Source organism: Pleurodeles waltl, chromosome 3_1 (genome assembly GCF_031143425.1).
Source record: "Pleurodeles waltl isolate 20211129_DDA chromosome 3_1, aPleWal1.hap1.20221129, whole genome shotgun sequence".
Lineage (NCBI taxonomy): Eukaryota > Metazoa > Chordata > Amphibia > Caudata > Salamandridae > Pleurodeles > Pleurodeles waltl.
In genome coordinates, this window is record NC_090440.1 from 539,797,266 (window position 1) to 539,816,550 (window position 19,285).

Consider the following 19,285-nt stretch of genomic DNA (forward strand, 5'->3'; position numbering starts at 1 on the left):
ATGAATGTGTACATGTAGTCATGTAAGTAATCCCATGAGTATGTGTGGATGTACATTTCTTTCCATGACAAAGGAAGTAGGGAGGACTGCGCGGGACCGGCGATGTTGGCGCAGACCGCCCTGATCGGACGTGAGGCGGACACTCCTACCATTAGTTGGCCAACGTACATCTGTTTGGATGAGGGTGGAAGTCCTGCTTGTCCTCTATGGGGGAGTTTAGAGGGTTCCTGTTACTTGTTACATCGTACAGCGCTGCTGGACTAGCAGTCTCCGTAAGGCGCGAATCCCGGTCCCTTACTCCCTGGACATACCGCTCAGATTCCTCGAGGAATTACCTCATGGGTGGACTTGGAGCATGCTGGCAGCTTGAGCGGAGGCAGGAGTAACTAAAGTCGGAGCCCTCTTTGAGGAAGGAGTGCTCCTCTCCTTCGAAGAGCTACGGCTGAGATATGATCTGCCCCAGGGCCACTTCCTACCATACAACGCACTTACTGTGGCCATTCATAAACACTAGAAGACTGGCATGACTGAGCCAGCAGGTGCAGCTTACTACCAGTATATTCTGACTGCATCAAGGACATATAAGGCGATTACTTGTTTATGCAGATCAAGGGTCTCCAACCTTTTTTGCTCCTTCTGATAAGTGAAAATCGTTGTGAGCTATTAGCTTCGTTAACTTTAAGTCTAATGTTCATAGCGCCAGATACTATGGTTCGAGCAAAATTCTTCAACTAGGGGCACTATGACAGGGCTGCCATGTGTGTCAGTGGGAGCGTAGGTCTTTGGGATGTATAAACATGTATGCATATGAATGAGATATATGTGTATGGGTAGGTAATGGGAAAAATTTAGAGTGCAAAAGTGTTCATATTGGGGAACATTTTTCTGCACTTTATATGTCTCCCATTTAAACAATGGCTGTATTTTTCAGTTATAAATATGACAGTGTTCTGCTGGCTAAAGGGAGCAATATGCCTGTAAAAGCAACACTTCGTAACAAAAATTTAGAAAATTAAAATGAAAAGTTAACTTGATTATAAGGTAACTTTTCATTTTAATTTTCTCTGATTTAAAAGCATTGAGAAGCATCATTTTGTTCTTGTCTCCAATACTGAGCTGGCAAGAAATTTTGTTTAGGAGTAAAATACTTTAGTGCTTCAATCCTTCACCTCCATGACCTGGGTCATAAATCTGACTCTGCACTGCTCCTTATCAGACCCTGCTATCTGCAGCCTGATGATAATAGTGTAAAATAAATACAGTCTTCCCTTAAATTTAAAAGGAAGAAGCATTTGCTGGAGTTAGAGCTATTAGCGTTGTAAATTCCTAACTAGACTTTTCTTGCAACATAAATTGAAAATGAAAATTAAAATAGTTGACAAAGGCAAGCTGATTCAAAGCCTCACAGCCACCATGAGCATGAGCGCGAAGGAGTGACACAAAACGAAAACGAAGTTAGCTCGCAGTCAAACCTATCGACAAACGTGCAATCCATGTAACAGGGTTGATGGCCAAGGCAATAATAAAACTACTCCAAGAAGGGACAAACGTAAAGTGTTTACCAATGATGAAGGATTTTTGAAAGGCAAGCCCATGAACGAGTAATAGTGATGGGTGTGTGGGGGGGCGTGGTTAAAAGTCCACAGGCAGATTACAAAAGGCCACAGCGCTTGCGTGCTCAACCTAAAAATGTGACCTGTGCTTATTTAAAGGTGAACTCCAGGCTGTGAGCTACTCTGAAGGGGCCTAGGAGGCACAATTCACTGGTTGGGGACATCTGATATAGATGCTACAGAGGCAATATCCTGAACTCTATGACAAAGTTGAAAGGCAAGTGGGAGGCGGATCTAGATTTGGTGATAGGGACTAGGAGAACATCCTATACAATACCACTAAAGCTGCCAGAAACGCTAGATTTAAGCTCATTAACCTGTTCACACAAGGCAAATCTTACAACAGGAAGACTCAATAGATACTTCCCTTGTGGAGAAGTGTGGCTCAATGGTTAGAGCGGCAGACCCTGAAGCAGAGATCTGGCTCAAGACCAGGGTTCAAGTCCTGCTTCGGCAGGTCTTGGGCTCAATTCCCCTTGACCAGATAATTCTCGCCTCGGTGCCTAATCTAATTCATGGGTCCCACTCTGCAACTCTGGGCAATAGCTTGCTTAATCTCCACAACGGCCCCAACAGCGCTTGGATGCCTGGCTTCACCCTGGGGGTGCTCAGGAGTGGGCGCCTCACAGGGAAAAGCCATGAGGGGTTCCATAGCGGTATGAGTACAGCGCCTTGAGACCCTAACGGGTGAGTAGTGCGCTATACAAGTGCTAATTTACATTTTTACATTTACACTAGTAGAAGCTACATGACCACGATGCGGAGAGGTAGAAGCAGAGTTTTATCACATGTTTTGGCGCTGCCCAGAATGTGTAGCTTATTGGGGGTGGCATTACGAAGACACTGACTGCTGCCATAGAGCGAGAGGTCCCTTGCGTAGCGCAACACTGCCTCTTGGGCTGGTTCCCACAAACAGTTAAGAATAAAGTTACCAGCCGCTTCCAAGACTTAGCATTTGTCCTTGCTGAAAGAGAAATAGCTAGGAACTGGAAGAACTTGAGAGGCCCTAGCTTGCATGCATGGAGAGGAGAATTTAGAAAGTGGGCGGAGTACGAGGCAGAGATGCATCATCAAGATGCGAGAAGGGGGAAGGGCTCCATGGCAATGGCACGGGCAGGGGAGACCCTGGTAGACTCCATGAGGGGTCCGCAAGTCCAGCCACCGGATGATAACTAAAGTCTTTCCATTAGAAACTCTACTGGCCTTGCTACGGGAGATAGAGCCCCGATTGTCACCACTTACTGTATGATGAGCCTATAGCCTTCACATTTATCGTTTACACCTAGGAGCAGTGATAACAGTGCAGCCCTACCACACCATTCGATGCACCACGTGGGAGGACAGGGGAGTTCATGGGGCATGTTAATTGTACGTTTGAGATTGTCCGGCATACAGTACTTATGGTTAAGGAACATTGCACCAAAAGATGGAATTATTAAACCTGATGGTCCTGGTTCAATGAGGACCTGACGAATGATCCCATCTGATATGGCTGCCATTGTTGACAGTGTGGAATGCCTACAGAAATACACTGGCTTTATGTAGTGTCCAGATCTTTTGAAAAAGCAATAAAGTTTAAAAAATAAAATAAAAAAACATTGCTCATGAAGGAAACAGGAAGTACAGTGTCAGGTGCAGGACCTTGATCTGAAAAAGTCTCTCCACTTCCAGAAAACACACCAGAAGCACCACATGCAGGTCTGGATGCACCATTTCAATTAATGTATTTAGTTGTGGAGCCATATCTTGAGCACTGTGCCCAGTGTTAAGGCTACATCTGGAATACAGTGTGAAACCCTGAAGGTTACAAAATCTGGTAGGATAAGAAAAGACTATAAAAGAGCTGAGTGATTAGGAACCAAATTGTGAAAAGGATTAAACAAGTTATTTAACTAAAAGAACCCAAGAATCGAAATATGTGTACACTGGAAAAGAGATGAGGAATGACAGGCACACTCAAATTAGTAAGGAAATAAACATGGTAGAATAGCTTATTGTTAGGACAAGGATGCTTCTTTGGCTTCACAACTGGAGGTTCTACTTAACTTACACATGACTGTCATTTGCTGCCCTTACCTGACCATTAGCTAGAATCTTCTTCAGCTCTGCAGAGGATTTCTTCAGGCTGTGGAATGTAAACAATATTAAAATGAAGATAAAATGAAGAGAATTAAGGGGAGATAAACATCTCCCAAATACTTTTTTATATCCCAAAGACCGTTTTATACAACAACTGCACAGAGGTTAATCAGCCTAGAAAGTGTGACTGGAGTAAGGAAACCAAAATATCAACTCAAGCTTGACGTAATCTTAACATTTTCTGCTTATGTACCCTCCCCCCCTCAGCTCATATGCTCCATATATTCCTTTATATGACTGCACATTCCTCATTTCATTTAGAGGCCCTTGCTTTTTAGGCTAACGTAGAAAATGTATTTAAGCTGGGCACAAACAAATAGAAGGCAGAGAGGAAATGTTTCAACTTCTTAGGTTACCGGCTCAAGGAAGCAGAAGCTCTAAACAACCTTTTGAAAGCCAAAAGCTAGCATACTGAAGCGAACCTGGCCTTTACTGAGAGGCCATAGCTACCAAGCAGAAATAGACAATGACCTTCTTCATACAGAACAACACTGTTGTTCAACTAAGGTCTGAATTTCAGAGGCCAACTTAGAAACCCACAACAACTCTTTTAGAGCTACACCATCTAGCTATAGGCAAGAAGTAAGGGATTAGTGGATGGAGAAATACTTTAATTTTTCATGCAAGATAATTCTGAACTTTGAGTCACTGCTGCAATGTTGAAATTATTTTTAATATACTGTTGAGTAATAATTTTTGTTGCCACTGTATTCTTCATTTATCCAGTATTGGATCTTTCATAAATTCACATGCTTGAATCATCCCCGTCGTCGAAGTGGGAATCCCACGGTACATAAAATAGCAATAAATAATAAATAAAAAGTTTTTGCCATAGGCTATAATGGAGTCAGAGCTTGCTCATATAGCCTATCCATGTCCTTTTGTGAAAGGACCCAAACCTGCCTGCTGTCCAATCAGGCACCAGCACCCTCTAGAACCTTCTGCAGAGAAGCTCTCTTCCTCAGATTTTCTACCGCACGTCGTGTGAAGGGAGTCTCCCTGAGCTCTGCTCAGTTTTTTCTTCTACTTCAGAGATTTTCTCTCAAGAAAGCTTCAAATATGTCAGATTCTTCTAGAAAAGGCCTTTTCCGCCCTTGCAAGACCTGTGGGAAGAAAAGGCTCCATGTGGATGACACACATAAAGAATGTTTGTACTGTCTCTACCCACAACATCAGGTTAAGGACTGCAAAATATGTTGCACCTTCTCCACAAAGACCCTGAGAGACCGGGAGGGCAGACTCCTGACATGGTTACAGGCCAAATCCTGTACTTCAGGTGAGGAGAGTGGGTCAGAGAGGCCACATAAAAGGTCCAGATCTGAGGACCTAGGCCACATAGAGAAATCCAGAAAGAGGCAGAAATCTCATCATGGGAAGGGCTTACAGACTTCAGTCTCCTCTGAGCCTTCCTCTCCTCTTCAAAAGAAGGAGTCTTACCATCTATCTCCTTCTTCAGAGCCTTCTACTTCTGGAAAGATGACTCTGAAAATTAGAACAACAACGACGACACCGTCGACGACCGTGACAACGGTACCTACATCTACCGTCTCCACTTCATCGTCGACGAGACCGTCGTCAGCGTTGACGACCTTAACATCGACGGTAAGGGGTCCGATCCCTTCTCTCCAGACTCCATCGGCACCGTCGACGACTGCCCCGTCGACTATAACCTCACCCACGTCATTCTCATCGGCGCTATCGCCATCGACGGGGTCAAAGACACTACCGTCGACGACACTACTGTCGACGACACTACCGTCGACGACACCATCGTCGGCGAAACCATTGTCGGCGACTCCACCGTCGACGAGACCACCGTCGACGAGACCACCGTTGACGGAAAAATCTGCACCATCCGCGGCTGCATCAACTTTCACGCCATCGACAGCAGTGATGCCTAGCGGACACGTTGAGGCCATTCCTACCTCTTCCAGGTCTCCAGCTCTCCGAGCCATGGTCAGCATCAGAAGTCTACCTGCACAGGACGTTTATCTTACCGACACATCTCCAAACAAGGTGTCGGCTTTACTACCCAGTCATCTTCTTGACTGGGAGGAATCGGACGAAGGTCCTTTTGGAGATGCACATAGCCCTTCGCAGCTCCATGTCAAATATCAAGATGACGATGAAGAGAATGAGTATGAACAGTATCAACCATACTACTCTCATCAGGACCAATACTATGAAACACGGGAGCCTCAACACAGAGACACCGTAGAAATGCCTTCCTCCTTAATCCAGGATTTACAATCCATGCTTCAGGATTATAGGAGAAGGTTTCCAGCGGAAGGCCAACCACCGGCGCCGGTCTCTACGGTGACTCCAGGTAATGCTCCTCCTCCTCCAGCTACTCCAAGATCAACATCACACTCGGTGTTAGCTGCACCCCCCAGAGATGAAGGTTCCACTTCAGGGGAAGAAGAACAAGAAGAAGGAGAAATTTCTACTCCACAACATCCTACAGAGGAATGGGATGATTACTTGGCCCCCACTCCTTCTCCACCACCTCCTCGCCCCTCTGATTCTCCACCCGAGGACATAGGTGTTTTCCATAATCTTATGGACAGAGCCGCAGTACGTTTCCACCTACCAACATCTGTCTCCCTATCGGAATGTTTCCTGCATGATTTCAAAGAACAATCACGGAAGTCGGTACGGTCCATTCCGATTATTGATTACATTTGGAGCGACGGCACAAAGATTATGCGGAATCCGGCTACTGTTCCTCCAGTTCCACAAAAACTGGATAAAAAATATAAGGCGACCCAAGATTCTCCGGCATGCCTTACTGGCCATCCAAAGCCTGATTCGGTCATCTCACAGGCTTCTCAAAGGCGCTCCAAAAATCCATCAATGCCTATCTCCACTCCTCCAGACAAGGAAGGTCGCAGACTGGATAATATAGGCAAAAGATTCTCCTCAATGTCTGCAATCACTGTCAGGGCAGCGAATTCATTAGCAATTTTAGGCCGCTATGATCGTCAGATGTGGTCCGACATGCAACCTTTCCTGGACCTCATCCCAGAAAATAAGCAAGAAGAGGCACGAAAGATCCTACAGGAAGGTGAGCGTGCGTCGGAAGAGATTATTGACTGAGCTCTGGACATAGCCTCTACTGGTTTCCGCCAACTAGCGGGCGCCGCTGTCTTACGACGACAAGGTTGGCTCAAGGCCACATCCTTCAGACCAGAAGTGCAGTCCCGGATTCTAGACATGCCTTACGATGGGGAATCTTTGTTTGGCAAACATGTGGATGACGCACTTCAAACCATTAAGACGGACACAGACACGGCCAAGTCCCTGGGTACCCTGCAGTACAGGAAGCAGCCCTTTCGAGGGGCTAGAGGGAGAGGTTTCACCTCATTTCGAGGTTCCTTTCATAGACAGTACCAGCAATCGCAGTACAGGCCCTCATACCATCAGCAGTACAGGCAATCATCGACTGCCTCCTATACCAGACAGGGAGGGAAACGAAGACAGGGGTCACAATCCAGAGATCAACCCAGAAAGCAATGATCTTCCACAGGCACCGGCTATGCTCCCTCAATGCCTGCAACATCAACAAATAGGAGCAAACATTTCCAACTTCATCCAAGAGTGGAAGAAGATAACATCGGACAAGTGGGTGCTAGATATAGTGACAAGAGGTCATACCCTGGAGTTCACAGAAAAGCCACTGCTTCACCCACCAACATCAGGCAACTCTCTCCACCTTCGTCTGCTTCAAGTGGAAGTCCTCAGCCTTCTGGCCAAAGGGGCTATAGAGGCAGTTCCTCTGCAGCAACGAGGTCTCGGATTCTACTCCAGTTTTTTCCTCATAAGGAAGAAGTCGGGAGAGTGGCGTCCTATATTAGACCTCAGGAAGCTCAACAAGTTCCTTCGGAAACAATCCTTCAGGATGATCACATTGTCAGATATCTTGCACCTCTTGAATCCTGGAGATTTTATGACAACCTTAGATCTCCAGGACGCCTACTTCCACGTTCCAATACACCAAAAACATCGCAAATATCTCCGTTTTACAGTAGCTGGTGCCCATTATCAATTCAGAGTCCTGCCATTTGGCCTCAGATCAGCTCCGAGAATCTTCACGAAATGCCTTGCCCCAGTCGCAGCCTCCCTCAGAAGCAAGGGTTTCCAAGTGTTCCCTTACCTGGACGACTGGCTAATAAAAGCTCCGTCATCTCTACTAGCCTCAAAAGCCACAGATGCCTGTCTAAGACTATTCAACAGTTTGGGTCTAACAGTGAACCTACAAAAGTCAGTCGTGTTCCCCGCACGCAGGAGAGTTTTCCTGGGAGCAGAATTGGACACTATCCAAAACAAGGCATATCTTACCCTAACAAGGCAGCAGAAGCTGACCCAATTGGCTGTCACAATCTCCGCAAGAAAGTTCGTTTCAGTAGGACTATTCAAATCGCTTCTGGGCATGATTTCCTCAGCCATAGTCCTAGTACCGCTGGCAAGACTCAAGATGAGACCTCTACAAGAAGAACTACAACTCCAATGGACCCAGTCACAAGGATCCTTCGACGATTTAATAATCATCACACCAAGGATTCGGCAGACGTTAGAATGGTGGTCCCACATCAACCACCTCTCCCACGGTCTAACCTTTCTGGCACCTATAGCAGATTTCGTTATCACCACGGACGCCTCCCTGGAAGGATGGGGAGGCCACTTACAGGACATGCGCATTCAAGGCAGATGGTCCAAGCTCCAAAAGGAGATGCACATAAATCTGTTAGAACTGAAGGCGATTCATCTTACGCTCAAAGCTTTTCTGCCACGCATCGCAGGATCATCCGTGTTAGTCAGAACAGACAATACAACAAGCATGTTCTACATCAACAAGCAGGGAGGAACAAGTTCCCTCTCCCTCTCAAGGGAAGCTCAGTCTCTCTGGAACTGGCTCACACGGAACAACGTCCGCCTCAGGGCAGAGCACCTGGCGGGGGTCAACAATGCTCAAGCGGACTCTCTCAGCAGGACAGACGACAACTGTCACGAGTGGGAACTCAACCAGACCATACTCAAGAGCATTTTTCAACGATGGGGTCGGCCGATCCTAGACCTGTTCGCCACCAACCTGAACGCCAAATGCCAGTTTTACGCCAGTCGATACCCACTCCCGGGGTCGTGGGGAAATGCTCTTTTGATAAGATGGTCCGGGATCTTTGCATACGCTTTTCCCCCCATTCCACTGATTCCCAGACTCCTCAGGAAAATTAAGACCGAAGGCTGCAAGATCATTCTCATAGCCCCCAAGTGGCCGAGGCAGTACTGGTACACGGAGCTCCTCCTCCGGTCAATAGCCAATCCAGTCCGTCTCCCTTGCAACCACAATCTTCTATCGAAGAATCAGGGTCTCATCTTACATCCCGACCCAACTTCACTGCACTTGCATGCTTGGCTCCTGAGTTCAGAGAGTTCCAAGATATGAACATCGACCAAGAATGTAGGCTCATATTATCTAAAGCGCGAGCTGAGAGCACGAATAAGACATACAAATTAAAATGGAAGAGGTTCTGTATTTGGTGTTCTCAGAACAATTTTCACCCATTTCAAATCAATCCTGAGCAAATTCTTCCTTACCTGCTCTCCCTTTCCAAGGCTGGTCTTTCCTATGCATCAGTCAAGATTCACCTAGCAGCTATAGCCTCTTACAGACGATCGGCTAACATGCCGTCTATTGGTTCAACCAGAGTCATCAAACAGTTTATGAAAGGACTGTTCCGCACCTTTCCTCCAGTTCGCTTACCTCCGCCAGAGTGGCACCTTAATATTGTTCTCTCCCAGCTCATGAAAGCCCCTTTTGAACCCATCCATAGAGCTGAACTCAAGTACATCACCTGGAAAGTGTCAACCTTGCTCGCTCTCACCTCTACCAGAAGAGTCAGTGATATACAAGCGTTCACTACTAAAGAACCCTTTAGTTTTTTCTGAGGATTTCGTTATGCTCCGAACCAATCCCAGATATATTCCCAAAGTTCCATCTTCATTCCACCTCAATGGACCAGTTATTCTACGAACCTTTTTTCCAAACCCTACTACGATAGCAGAGAGAACTCTCCATTCTTTGGACATTAAACAATGCCTAAAATTTTACCTGCAAGGTACCAAGAACATCAGGAAATCAGACCAACTCCTAGTATCTTATTCTCTGGGACGTCAGGGAACAGGAGTAACCAAGGCCACTACAGCCCGATGGATTTCTTCCACAATCCAATTTTGTCACACCAAGGCAGGAAAACCCTTGACTAGGCGCCCGAGAGCCCACTCTACAAGAGCAGTCTCCACATCGGCTGCTTTGTTTCAAGGTATTGCCCTTGAAAAAATTTGCCAGGCTGCGACATGGAAAACCACACACTCCTTTACGCAGCACTATTGTTTGGTGTCATCACAAAGAACAGACTCTCTAGTTGGACAAGCTGTGCTACGCCATCTCTTTCATTAAGGTGAAACCTTTCCTTAGTTATAGTCATATGGTTTAAGATGCAGATAACCATGTTTCTATTGTGTTTCCTGGTAAAATATCTAAAGTGTACGTATGTATGTACTTATTAATGTGTATGCAGATAGATGAATTTTATCTGTATTTATATATATATATATATATATATATATATATATATATATATATGCACGTACTTAGAGTATCTGTATTCCTTCGTAACTCACGCTCAGAAATGTATGACTTTTCTATAAATGTTATTATTATTATTATTATGATTATTATTAACTATAATTTAGATAGAGGGTCTTCATGCTCGCACCCTCCACCCACGCTGGATACAATGTTTATCAACCATACTGCTGTCTATTCGGATTCAAGCATGTGAATTTATGAAAGATCCAATACTGGATAAGAAAACAAGTTACTTACCTGTAACTACAGTTATCCAGTATTGGTATCTTTCATAAATTCACATGCGACCCACCCTCCTCCCCTTTGATGCTCGCATTCCTCTCAGGTTTTTTAATTTTTCACTCTCGTGCTGGAAAATCTGAGGAAGAGAGCTTCTCTGGAGAAGGTTCTAGAGGGTGCTGGTGCCTGATTGGACAGCGTGCAGGTTTGGGTCCTTTCACAAAAGGACATGGATAGGCTATATGAGCAAGCTCTGACTCCATTATAGCCTATGGCAAAAAAAAATTATTTATTATTTATTGCTATTTTATGTACCGTGGGACTCCCACTTCGACGACGGGGATGATTCAAGCATGTGAATTTATGAAAGATACCAATACTGGATAACTGTAGTTACAGGTAAGTAACTTGTTTTCTTTTTCATCACTTTAAGTATACACATTTTATGCAAAAGAATAAGATGTTGATTTTAATAAAAGCATAAAACATATTCTAATTTTTGCATTCTCAAGTGTGTCTATTCATATGAAAAGAGGCTCTGAATATACTAAAAATAAATAAGCCTGTAAATTCTCACAGGACTGATCATCGGTACCCAAAACACAATATTCTCATGTAATGCTTAGGTGGTACATGTGCTACGGCCCACCGGGTATCCTGGCCCTAGCTGGTAAGTTGGCATCGATTTTTGTTTTCTTTCCTTATCAACTGAGAGGCGATTGTCTATATTTGGAAGCAGGACTGAAAGAGTTCTCTGGAAATAAGAGAGAACATATGTCCTTTGTGCAAACAATTCCCAATCCAGATGGGAAGTAGGGAGAGTAGGTAACGCTTATGACCCAGTAGACCACTGAAAAGAAAGTACCTTAAATTACAGGGTGTGGCATTTTACGTACATGTCTTTTTTCTGTGGTTTATAACAGCAATAGTGCCAAGAAGTATGGAATTTGGATGGGTTACAATAATCCTTTGAAGTGTACTTAAAGAATGCATAAATAATTACTGGGAACGCTGCTTTACATGCAGTGGGCAAATATTTGTGTTTTGCAAATTACTTGATGGATCAGGCCTCTCCATTTTTAACTTGGATGAATAATCAAATACTGTATGAAGCTAATCCGCTGGAGGATTAGCCCTTCATACTCACCCTCCCTGAGGGTTCAGACCACTATACACAGCAGAATCTCTAAGGGTTCAGGCTTTCATACATAGCAGAATCCCTGAGGGACATGAAGTTTGTGTAGAACAAACTTTAAGGACCAGACCTATGTACAGAGCAACAGAACTTCTTTCAAAGCAAACTCCCGGAGAGTTCGGGCCTTAATGGACACCAAAGTTAGAGAGGCCTCATTCCACACCGCTCAGAAAACTTCCTAATGCTATGATTTCGGCATACCGCAAACTCACTTCAAAATCAACTACCTGGGTACCTCAAAACACTACAGGGACCAGAAAAGTGAAAGCAAAACAGGCTTTGCGAAGTCAAGCAGGTTTTAAGGGAATACAGGCCCTGCGCTTTTTTTTTTTATCTATGTGTAGTCAAACTCCTGAGTAATTATATATCTGAACACAGCCCTTTCCTTGAGGTATCAGACTACACCAATGTGTACTGCTTGAGAATTTAACCACCTGTGTCCAGGACTCTTCCTCAAGGTTTAGACTACACCATTCAATGACAAAGGGTTGACACTGAACATACAACCTATTGGCTGACGGTTAGACTGTACCTGGACTGCTCCCTGAGAACTCAGGCTATGTACCCAGCCAAACACCCATCCAACTCACTGAGGTACTGACTGTTACAAATCTCCTTCTTGATGAGTCATATTCCATAAGTAGCCAATGACTCACCTGTTGCTGGGCAGAGTTTCAGAGACAGCTGGGCTGCTGGTATTGGAGGACCCAGAGCGAGTGTTCACCTGTCAACAGAGAAAAAAGTCTTTACAGGTCCCAGAAGGTGTGATTTGCTGTTATCTTTTTTTTTGGAAGCCATTGGAAAACAGGGAGGATATTAGTGTGCTGTTCTAAGCAGGGCAGTAGTTGACAGCCACAATGTCCTACAAAGTACTTAGAAACACAATTTAGGTTAGTAGTATTTTATTTTTACTAGAAATTAATTCTAAACTGAATTCCCAGTGATCAAAAGGTCTGTGGTTGTTTTACAAAATTATGAATTCCAGAGAAGAATGCTCTCATAAACGCAGTGGATTTTTAAATGTTCGAATAAAGAGACTGCTGACACTGAAATATTTAGTTAATAGAGTTCTACAACTGAAATGTAAGCTGCGTGGCGAGTGTTCCTATGTGCTAAGATCTATCAGTGGATCATTTCTACGGAAGGATTTCTAACAGTAAGATGTTCTTATGACTAAAATAATTGCGTTAGCTGCCAAACAGAGCTGTATTCCAACTAATGGAGAGTAGAATGAAGGCGAATTAGAACTGCATTTTGTCTGCTGGCTTTGAAGCTACATAACCTACGGTCCAGCACCTTGTGTGTAGCTAGCATTACTTCAGCTTCCATGTTACCAACTAATCCATGGATTTTCTCTGGCAACTTTGTAGACAGCAATTAATTTGCTATCTAGGCATAATTTCCTGTGTGGGCTATACATTGCCTGTTTCGCCAAAATCTGAAAGGTTTCCATTCATGTAACTGAAGGGTCATGCACATGACTTACATGAATGCACCTCTTTAGAATTAGCAACTTATACCAAAAGTAGAATGTGGATTCAACATGGTCAAGTTTACTCTAACAAATTAGAACTGTAAAAATGGGTGTGCCCCATTAGTACCTAATCATTACTACCAGTTTCTCCCAGTCTACTGTGCCTGTAGGCATAGGCAATTTCCATATGTCCCCTGTCCTATTAGGGTGCTATAGGTTCCATATTTTTTGACAGTTAGACAGTCTTTGTTTCTGTCCGTTTCCTGGTCACTGGAGAACAGCTGCTTCTACTTTCCTGCTTGTGACGAACTGGCAGCAACAAAGCACCTGAGTTGTCCCTGTAAAATGTATCTCTGGTAGTCTCTTTTCGATAGCCTTTGACTCCTTGCTTTCTGTCAAGCTGTTCTCTGGAGCTTTCTAGCTTAATACCAATAACTTATCTTACTCTTTTTATGCTTGGAAATGTGGTTTTCACTTGAATATATCTGTTAATGTTTGTGTTGAGTATGTCTTTCTTGATCCTAAGATCTAGCATTTGAATTGGTCTACATCCTGACACCCGCCCACTTCTGGGTTTGTCGTTTTTTGCAGTGAGTTTTTTTTCTTGTGTCAGACTAGTGGCATGGTTTGTTTATATGTACAGTTTCACCAGGACAACAAAAGAGAAGAAGTATGAGCTGTACTCTCCTCAGAAAGATCTGGGTATCTGCAATATCAATCACCGACACTGAAGATACCCAAGCATTTCATACTACTTGTCGGTGCTGCTCTATGTAAACACTAGAATAAACTGGTGTTGTGTGGCACAAGAGTTTATTTAATTCCTCACCCAGATACTTGCACCATACCTGTGTTAATCCTGTCCTGTCGTACCTGCTCTGTCTTATTTTCCAAAAGAGGAAGGGCTATATTCCTATGTCCTAAAATACACAATCTTCTATAGAGTTCTTTCAGTGGCCAGAAGATGCACTTAACTAGATTGAAGCCCTCACACCTAAAAGCACATTTACTGTATAAAGGGATGGTGCTTTTGCTACAAAAACAAAAAAATCAAACATACATGTCATCAACCAAAATCTTCAAATACAAAATGTATGCAATGCAAGTGGGAGTCCATTATTAAAAGATCAAATTTAATAGCACATATTCCCTATTCATGTTTGTTTATATAAAAAATTCTGTTTATGTGTAGGAACGAGGACTTGGCCATCACGCTTCGCCTTATGGTGGCAGACAGGCCTAGGGCTTTTTCAAGGCAATTAAGTAATCTGTTTTCAGAAGGACAATAAGAAACTTTAATACTAAGTCCAGTACAGGCATCAATTTGTAGGCTGTGCTCAACAACAGGAATAATGGATCGTAATATCTCACTTGGTCTGTGTAGCAGAAAAAAGAGATTCCACTTTGCTTATTGTCCTTCCGAACACGGACATGTTCATTGGGTCTTGACCACTGCACACTCATTTGCGAGAGATGTTGTATACAACATGGGGCTTGCAGCCTGCCCACTGCTTAGCATTTGTTGGATTCACTGTCTGTCTTACTTGCTGCATTCTAATTGGCCAGCATCTTTCAGCTGAAGCATGGACCAAATACATAAAATACATACTGCTTCAGCTTGATTGCTGCCCTTCCACTGATCTCGCTGTGACTGAGGCAGTACATTTATTTTATTTTTCCTTCTCTGTTGTCCTTGTAGTTCCTCTTATCACTTGGAGATATATTTAACTATGCCAAACACACTTCAAAGAAGCCCGTTTTAGGCTCAGGTTTGACAGTGCAGCTTTCGCCAGACAATTAATTAAGAATCACCAAGTGAGGGAATTTGGCTCCGCTCACATGTCGGGAGCCAGGAATACATGTTTTGATTGGGTAGAAGTTGTGTGCTCCCACAAAAAATGTGCTGGCCCTCCACACATCTGTAATCCTTTTTTTATTTATCCTGCTGCATGAGCTTGATCTTTCAGGGGCACAGACATGACACTGTAATGTAATGAAAGTGTTGTAGATAACTAGATTATTTATTGTATTTCTCTCTGGCAGCAGCACAAATGGGAAAAGGGCAGTCATTAACCTACATAGATTTTTAGGTCTGGCTTGACAGTGCAACTGCGACCTGGCGATTTATAACCTACACAATATTATTCTACAGTTCCTTACTTCCACACAAATACACATCCATTCCCATGCTATCTACTTGCAAAACTTCACATTATCATAAAACATTCCTTTAAAGCCTGACCTATTGAATTGCTTATGCTTGTCTCCTCTGAAATGGATGTTTAATGTGACAACAGATGTTGTCTGCTTTTATTGTGACAGCAGATGTTATTTGTTTCCAAATGTATCTTCACTAAGTTATGGGAATGGGTGCAATTTCTTCCTTTGTGATGGGATTTTTTGCCAAATATATATTTATTTTTCCACGCATGGGGAGATTACCTGATTTGCTCAGAATCAAAGTGCTATTGCGCCGAGACCTAACAAGCCAACAGGTCTCGCCTTTGAGAACAATAGCTTTGCCATTGCCTTTTGTTCATGCTGTACAGCATGGGCATTGCTGACTCTGGTAATGATTTTTTAGCCAGGCTGTATGGGAGAGTAGCTAAAAATATTAATAACAAAGGACTATGATGCATCCAGCGCTAATGCATTTTTTAAAAAGAAAAACTGTTAGTCCTCGCTGCATCAAAACACTTTTTAAAGTTAGTTCAGCTACACCGCAAAGCATCTGCGCTGCTGTACAGTATAGCTACAAAACAATGCCAAACTCAATCTCTCACATGTACGAGACCTATTGGCTTTGCCAAGTCTTGTTTTGTCTTACCACTAGTGTGAATTTTTTTTAATTCCCTGGACCAATACCTGCAGATCAGGGAATAAGTTACCTCACTGATTCCCATCCTGTTCACTATGAGCCGACCTAGAACCCTTAAGTAAATTACTTTATCGTCCTGAAAAAGCCCTAGGCTCGCCCCCCCATCATAAGGTGAAACACATGTTGGCTGTGTCCTGGTTTCTGAACACAGCCTTTCCTATGTCACCAAGCAGGAGTATGGAATAAGTGGTACAAAATTTCATTTTTTAATAACTAAATCTTGCCGGTGTTTGTTATATTTGGTATTTCAAGATTTTGCTTCCTGAAATGCATTAATATGGCAAGTCCAGTGTTATGATGTGGCTCGCGGCTACGATGTGCGATCGTTGCCGCGAGACTAGAATGTTAGCGGTGATTCTTCCGCCCGGCAGTTGCTTGCTGACCGGGGAAGAAGACACCGCGTTAGAGGAGAGCTCCGTGAATAAAAGCTTACCGCATTACTACGACGCTGTTTCCTGCCGTCATTACACTTTTGGCGACGAGGATGTCAGCAAGCAGATTACTTTCCTCTTAACGCGGATGCCGCGAACGTTGCATTGTGATCCGCTTTTGTTGTGGGATCAAAGACGCGGTATAACGAATGGCGTTTATGCCTTCCCAGCGATAGTTTAATCAACGAGAGTATTTATAAGTTGCAGTCCGGCTGGGATTTGGCGACACGACTGCATCGGCCTCGGTAATGTCAGCGCTGTTGATTTGCTGTCATGGCAACGTCGCGTTGATGTCATAGAAAACTGGTGGCGGCCATCTTAGAGAGTTGGGAATACTCTCTTTCAATTGCTTTGCGCATACGTCGAACTACTATGTGTTGTGGCGGCCATCTTAGAGTGTTGGGAAAACTTCAATCAAAATAGATTTTGGCCACGACGAACTGCATGGACAAGTATCTTCTACGGTGATAGGCACACCTGTAACCTGCTGTTTGCTACATTGTGTTATTCTGGAAAATACCTGGAACATTGATTTGGGTGTTTTTTTTTTTAGTTTCTTTGGAACGTACCGTCAAATTTGTGTTTTACAGAGACTGAGCACAGGTTCACACAATGGAAATGTCAACCGCTGCTGTGCACTCTCCACCTTTATTTTTGGTGCAATCTGGAAATCCGCCAATACTTTGGGAGGAGTGGATAGACATATTCGATAATTACCTTGAAGCCTTAGACGGGTTAGGATTCTCGTCAAGTAGGAAAAAAGCTGTCTTACTTAGTTCCCTAGGCAATGAAGGTCAGCATGTCTTCAAGTACTTGCCTAAAGCTGTTGATCAGTCTGGTCAACCCATAGATGATGTATTTTTAGAAGCAAGGAGGAGACTAGAAATAAGGTTTGCCAAGACTGAGAATGTAGTCATGCAAAGATTTAAGTTTTACACACAACCTCAAAGGGATGGTGAATCTGTGGACGAGTTTGTCACTCGTTTAAGAGAGCTTTCAATCAAATGCAGATTTGGGGCGATGACAGAGGAGTTGATTCGGGACCAGCTCATAGTGCAGTGTAGGAGTAAGAAAATGCAGGAAAGATTGTGGGCAGCGAAGGATCCCAAGCTGAAGGATGCTATAGAAATTGCGAAGGTGGTTGAGGAGTCAGAGTTTTGTATGAAACAAATGGAGAGGAGAGAAGTTAAGGCTTCTGAAGAGGTATCTTCTGTTCAGGGTGATGTGGCTGTGACGAGTAAATCATCCTGGGAAAGACCTAGTGGATCTAAAAATGGGAGGTGCAACAAGTGTGGGAGCAGGTACCATACCTCTGAGTCCAAGAATTGCTTTGCCCTAGGGAAAGAGTGCCGAAGGTGCGGGCGCAAGGGGCATTTTGCGAGGGTATGTAGGGAAAAAGAGTATTCAAAGGGAAAGGTGGCCATGGTTGGTGATGTCTCAGGCGAAGTGACCGTTGGTGATAAATTCGGAAGGGTGTTGTGTGTTTCTGGGTTGGATGTAGCAGGGGTGAGAGCAGAAAGGATGCAGAGACCTAAGGCAGAATTTATGGTTAAGAATGTGTCTGTGGAGCTAATGGTGGATTCTGGCTCTTTATATACAATAGTTCCTAAGGATTTATTTTTCAAATTGTGGCCTTCAACAAGACTATTGCCAAAGGACATTAATCCTGGTGGGTATCAGGGCGAACAGATAGACATCGTAGGTTATATGCTCACTGAAATAGGGTTCAAGGGGAGAAAGATCTTAGGCAAAGTGTATGTGGCAGAATCAGGTCCGCCTATTTTAGGTTGGCAACACCAGTACGATCTTCGCATAGTCATCAATCCGTGTGCCCCTAGTCAGGTAGCTGCAATCGAAGATGTTTCCCTTGCTAGTATACTGAATGGGGCTAAAGGAGTATTCAGAGAGGAGATGGGAGAGTTGAGAGATTATGTTCACGAGATTAGGTTGAAGCCCGGTGCTGTTCCTGTGCAGCACAAGGTTAGAAAGGTTCCAATCTCGGTGAGAGAGGGGGTAAAGGAACTCTTGAATGAAATGTTAGATAGTGGGGTGATTGAACCAGTGGAGGCCTCAGCATGGTTGTCACCTGTAGTAATTTCTAAGAAGAGAGATGGGAAGTTGAGGTTCTGTGTGGATTTGAGAGGGCTAAATAAGATGATTGTTACAGACAATTTTCCCTTGCCAAACATTAATGAATTGGTCCTACTGATGAAGGGTGCTAAGTACTTTTCAAAACTGGACTTGAAGCACGCATACCATCAGATTAGACTTCATCCTGATTCGAAGGGCCTCCCTGCTTTCATCACCATGGAGGGCACATTTCAGTTCACACGAATGCCGTTCGGTCTGGCGTCTGCCGCCAGTGTGTTCCAGAGGATGATGAACCAAATTTTCAAGGGGTTGGACAATATCTTGTTTTTCCAAGATGACATTCTAGTGTTTGGTGAAACTATTGAGAACCATAATATAACTTTGAAGATGTTATTGGACAGATTATTGCAATCTGGTTTGACTTTGCGCCGTGAGAAGTGTCAATTCTTGATGACAGAGGTGGAGTATCTTGGACACTCACTGTCGCAAGAAGGTGTAAAACCAAAAAAAGATCTGTTGGTGGCAATTAGGTCGGCTCCAGCACCCAAAGACAAGGATCAATTACGATCTTTTTTGGGATTGATTGAGTACTATTC

At 43.8% G+C, this 19,285-nt stretch overlaps 1 protein-coding gene across 1 annotated transcript in view; it reads right to left on the minus strand.

Annotated features, from left to right (window-relative positions):
* The window catches only part of MAP2K5 (mitogen-activated protein kinase kinase 5), a 1,242,853-nt gene that overhangs the window by 945,361 nt on the left and 278,207 nt on the right, over positions 1-19,285 (minus strand). The window contains exons 6-7 of the mRNA XM_069222863.1: positions 12,472-12,539; positions 3,690-3,738 (exon numbers count right to left, since the gene is read on the minus strand). Of these exons, the coding sequence (XP_069078964.1) occupies positions 3,690-3,738; positions 12,472-12,539 (117 nt within the window). The remainder of the gene's footprint in view (positions 1-3,689; positions 3,739-12,471; positions 12,540-19,285) is intronic.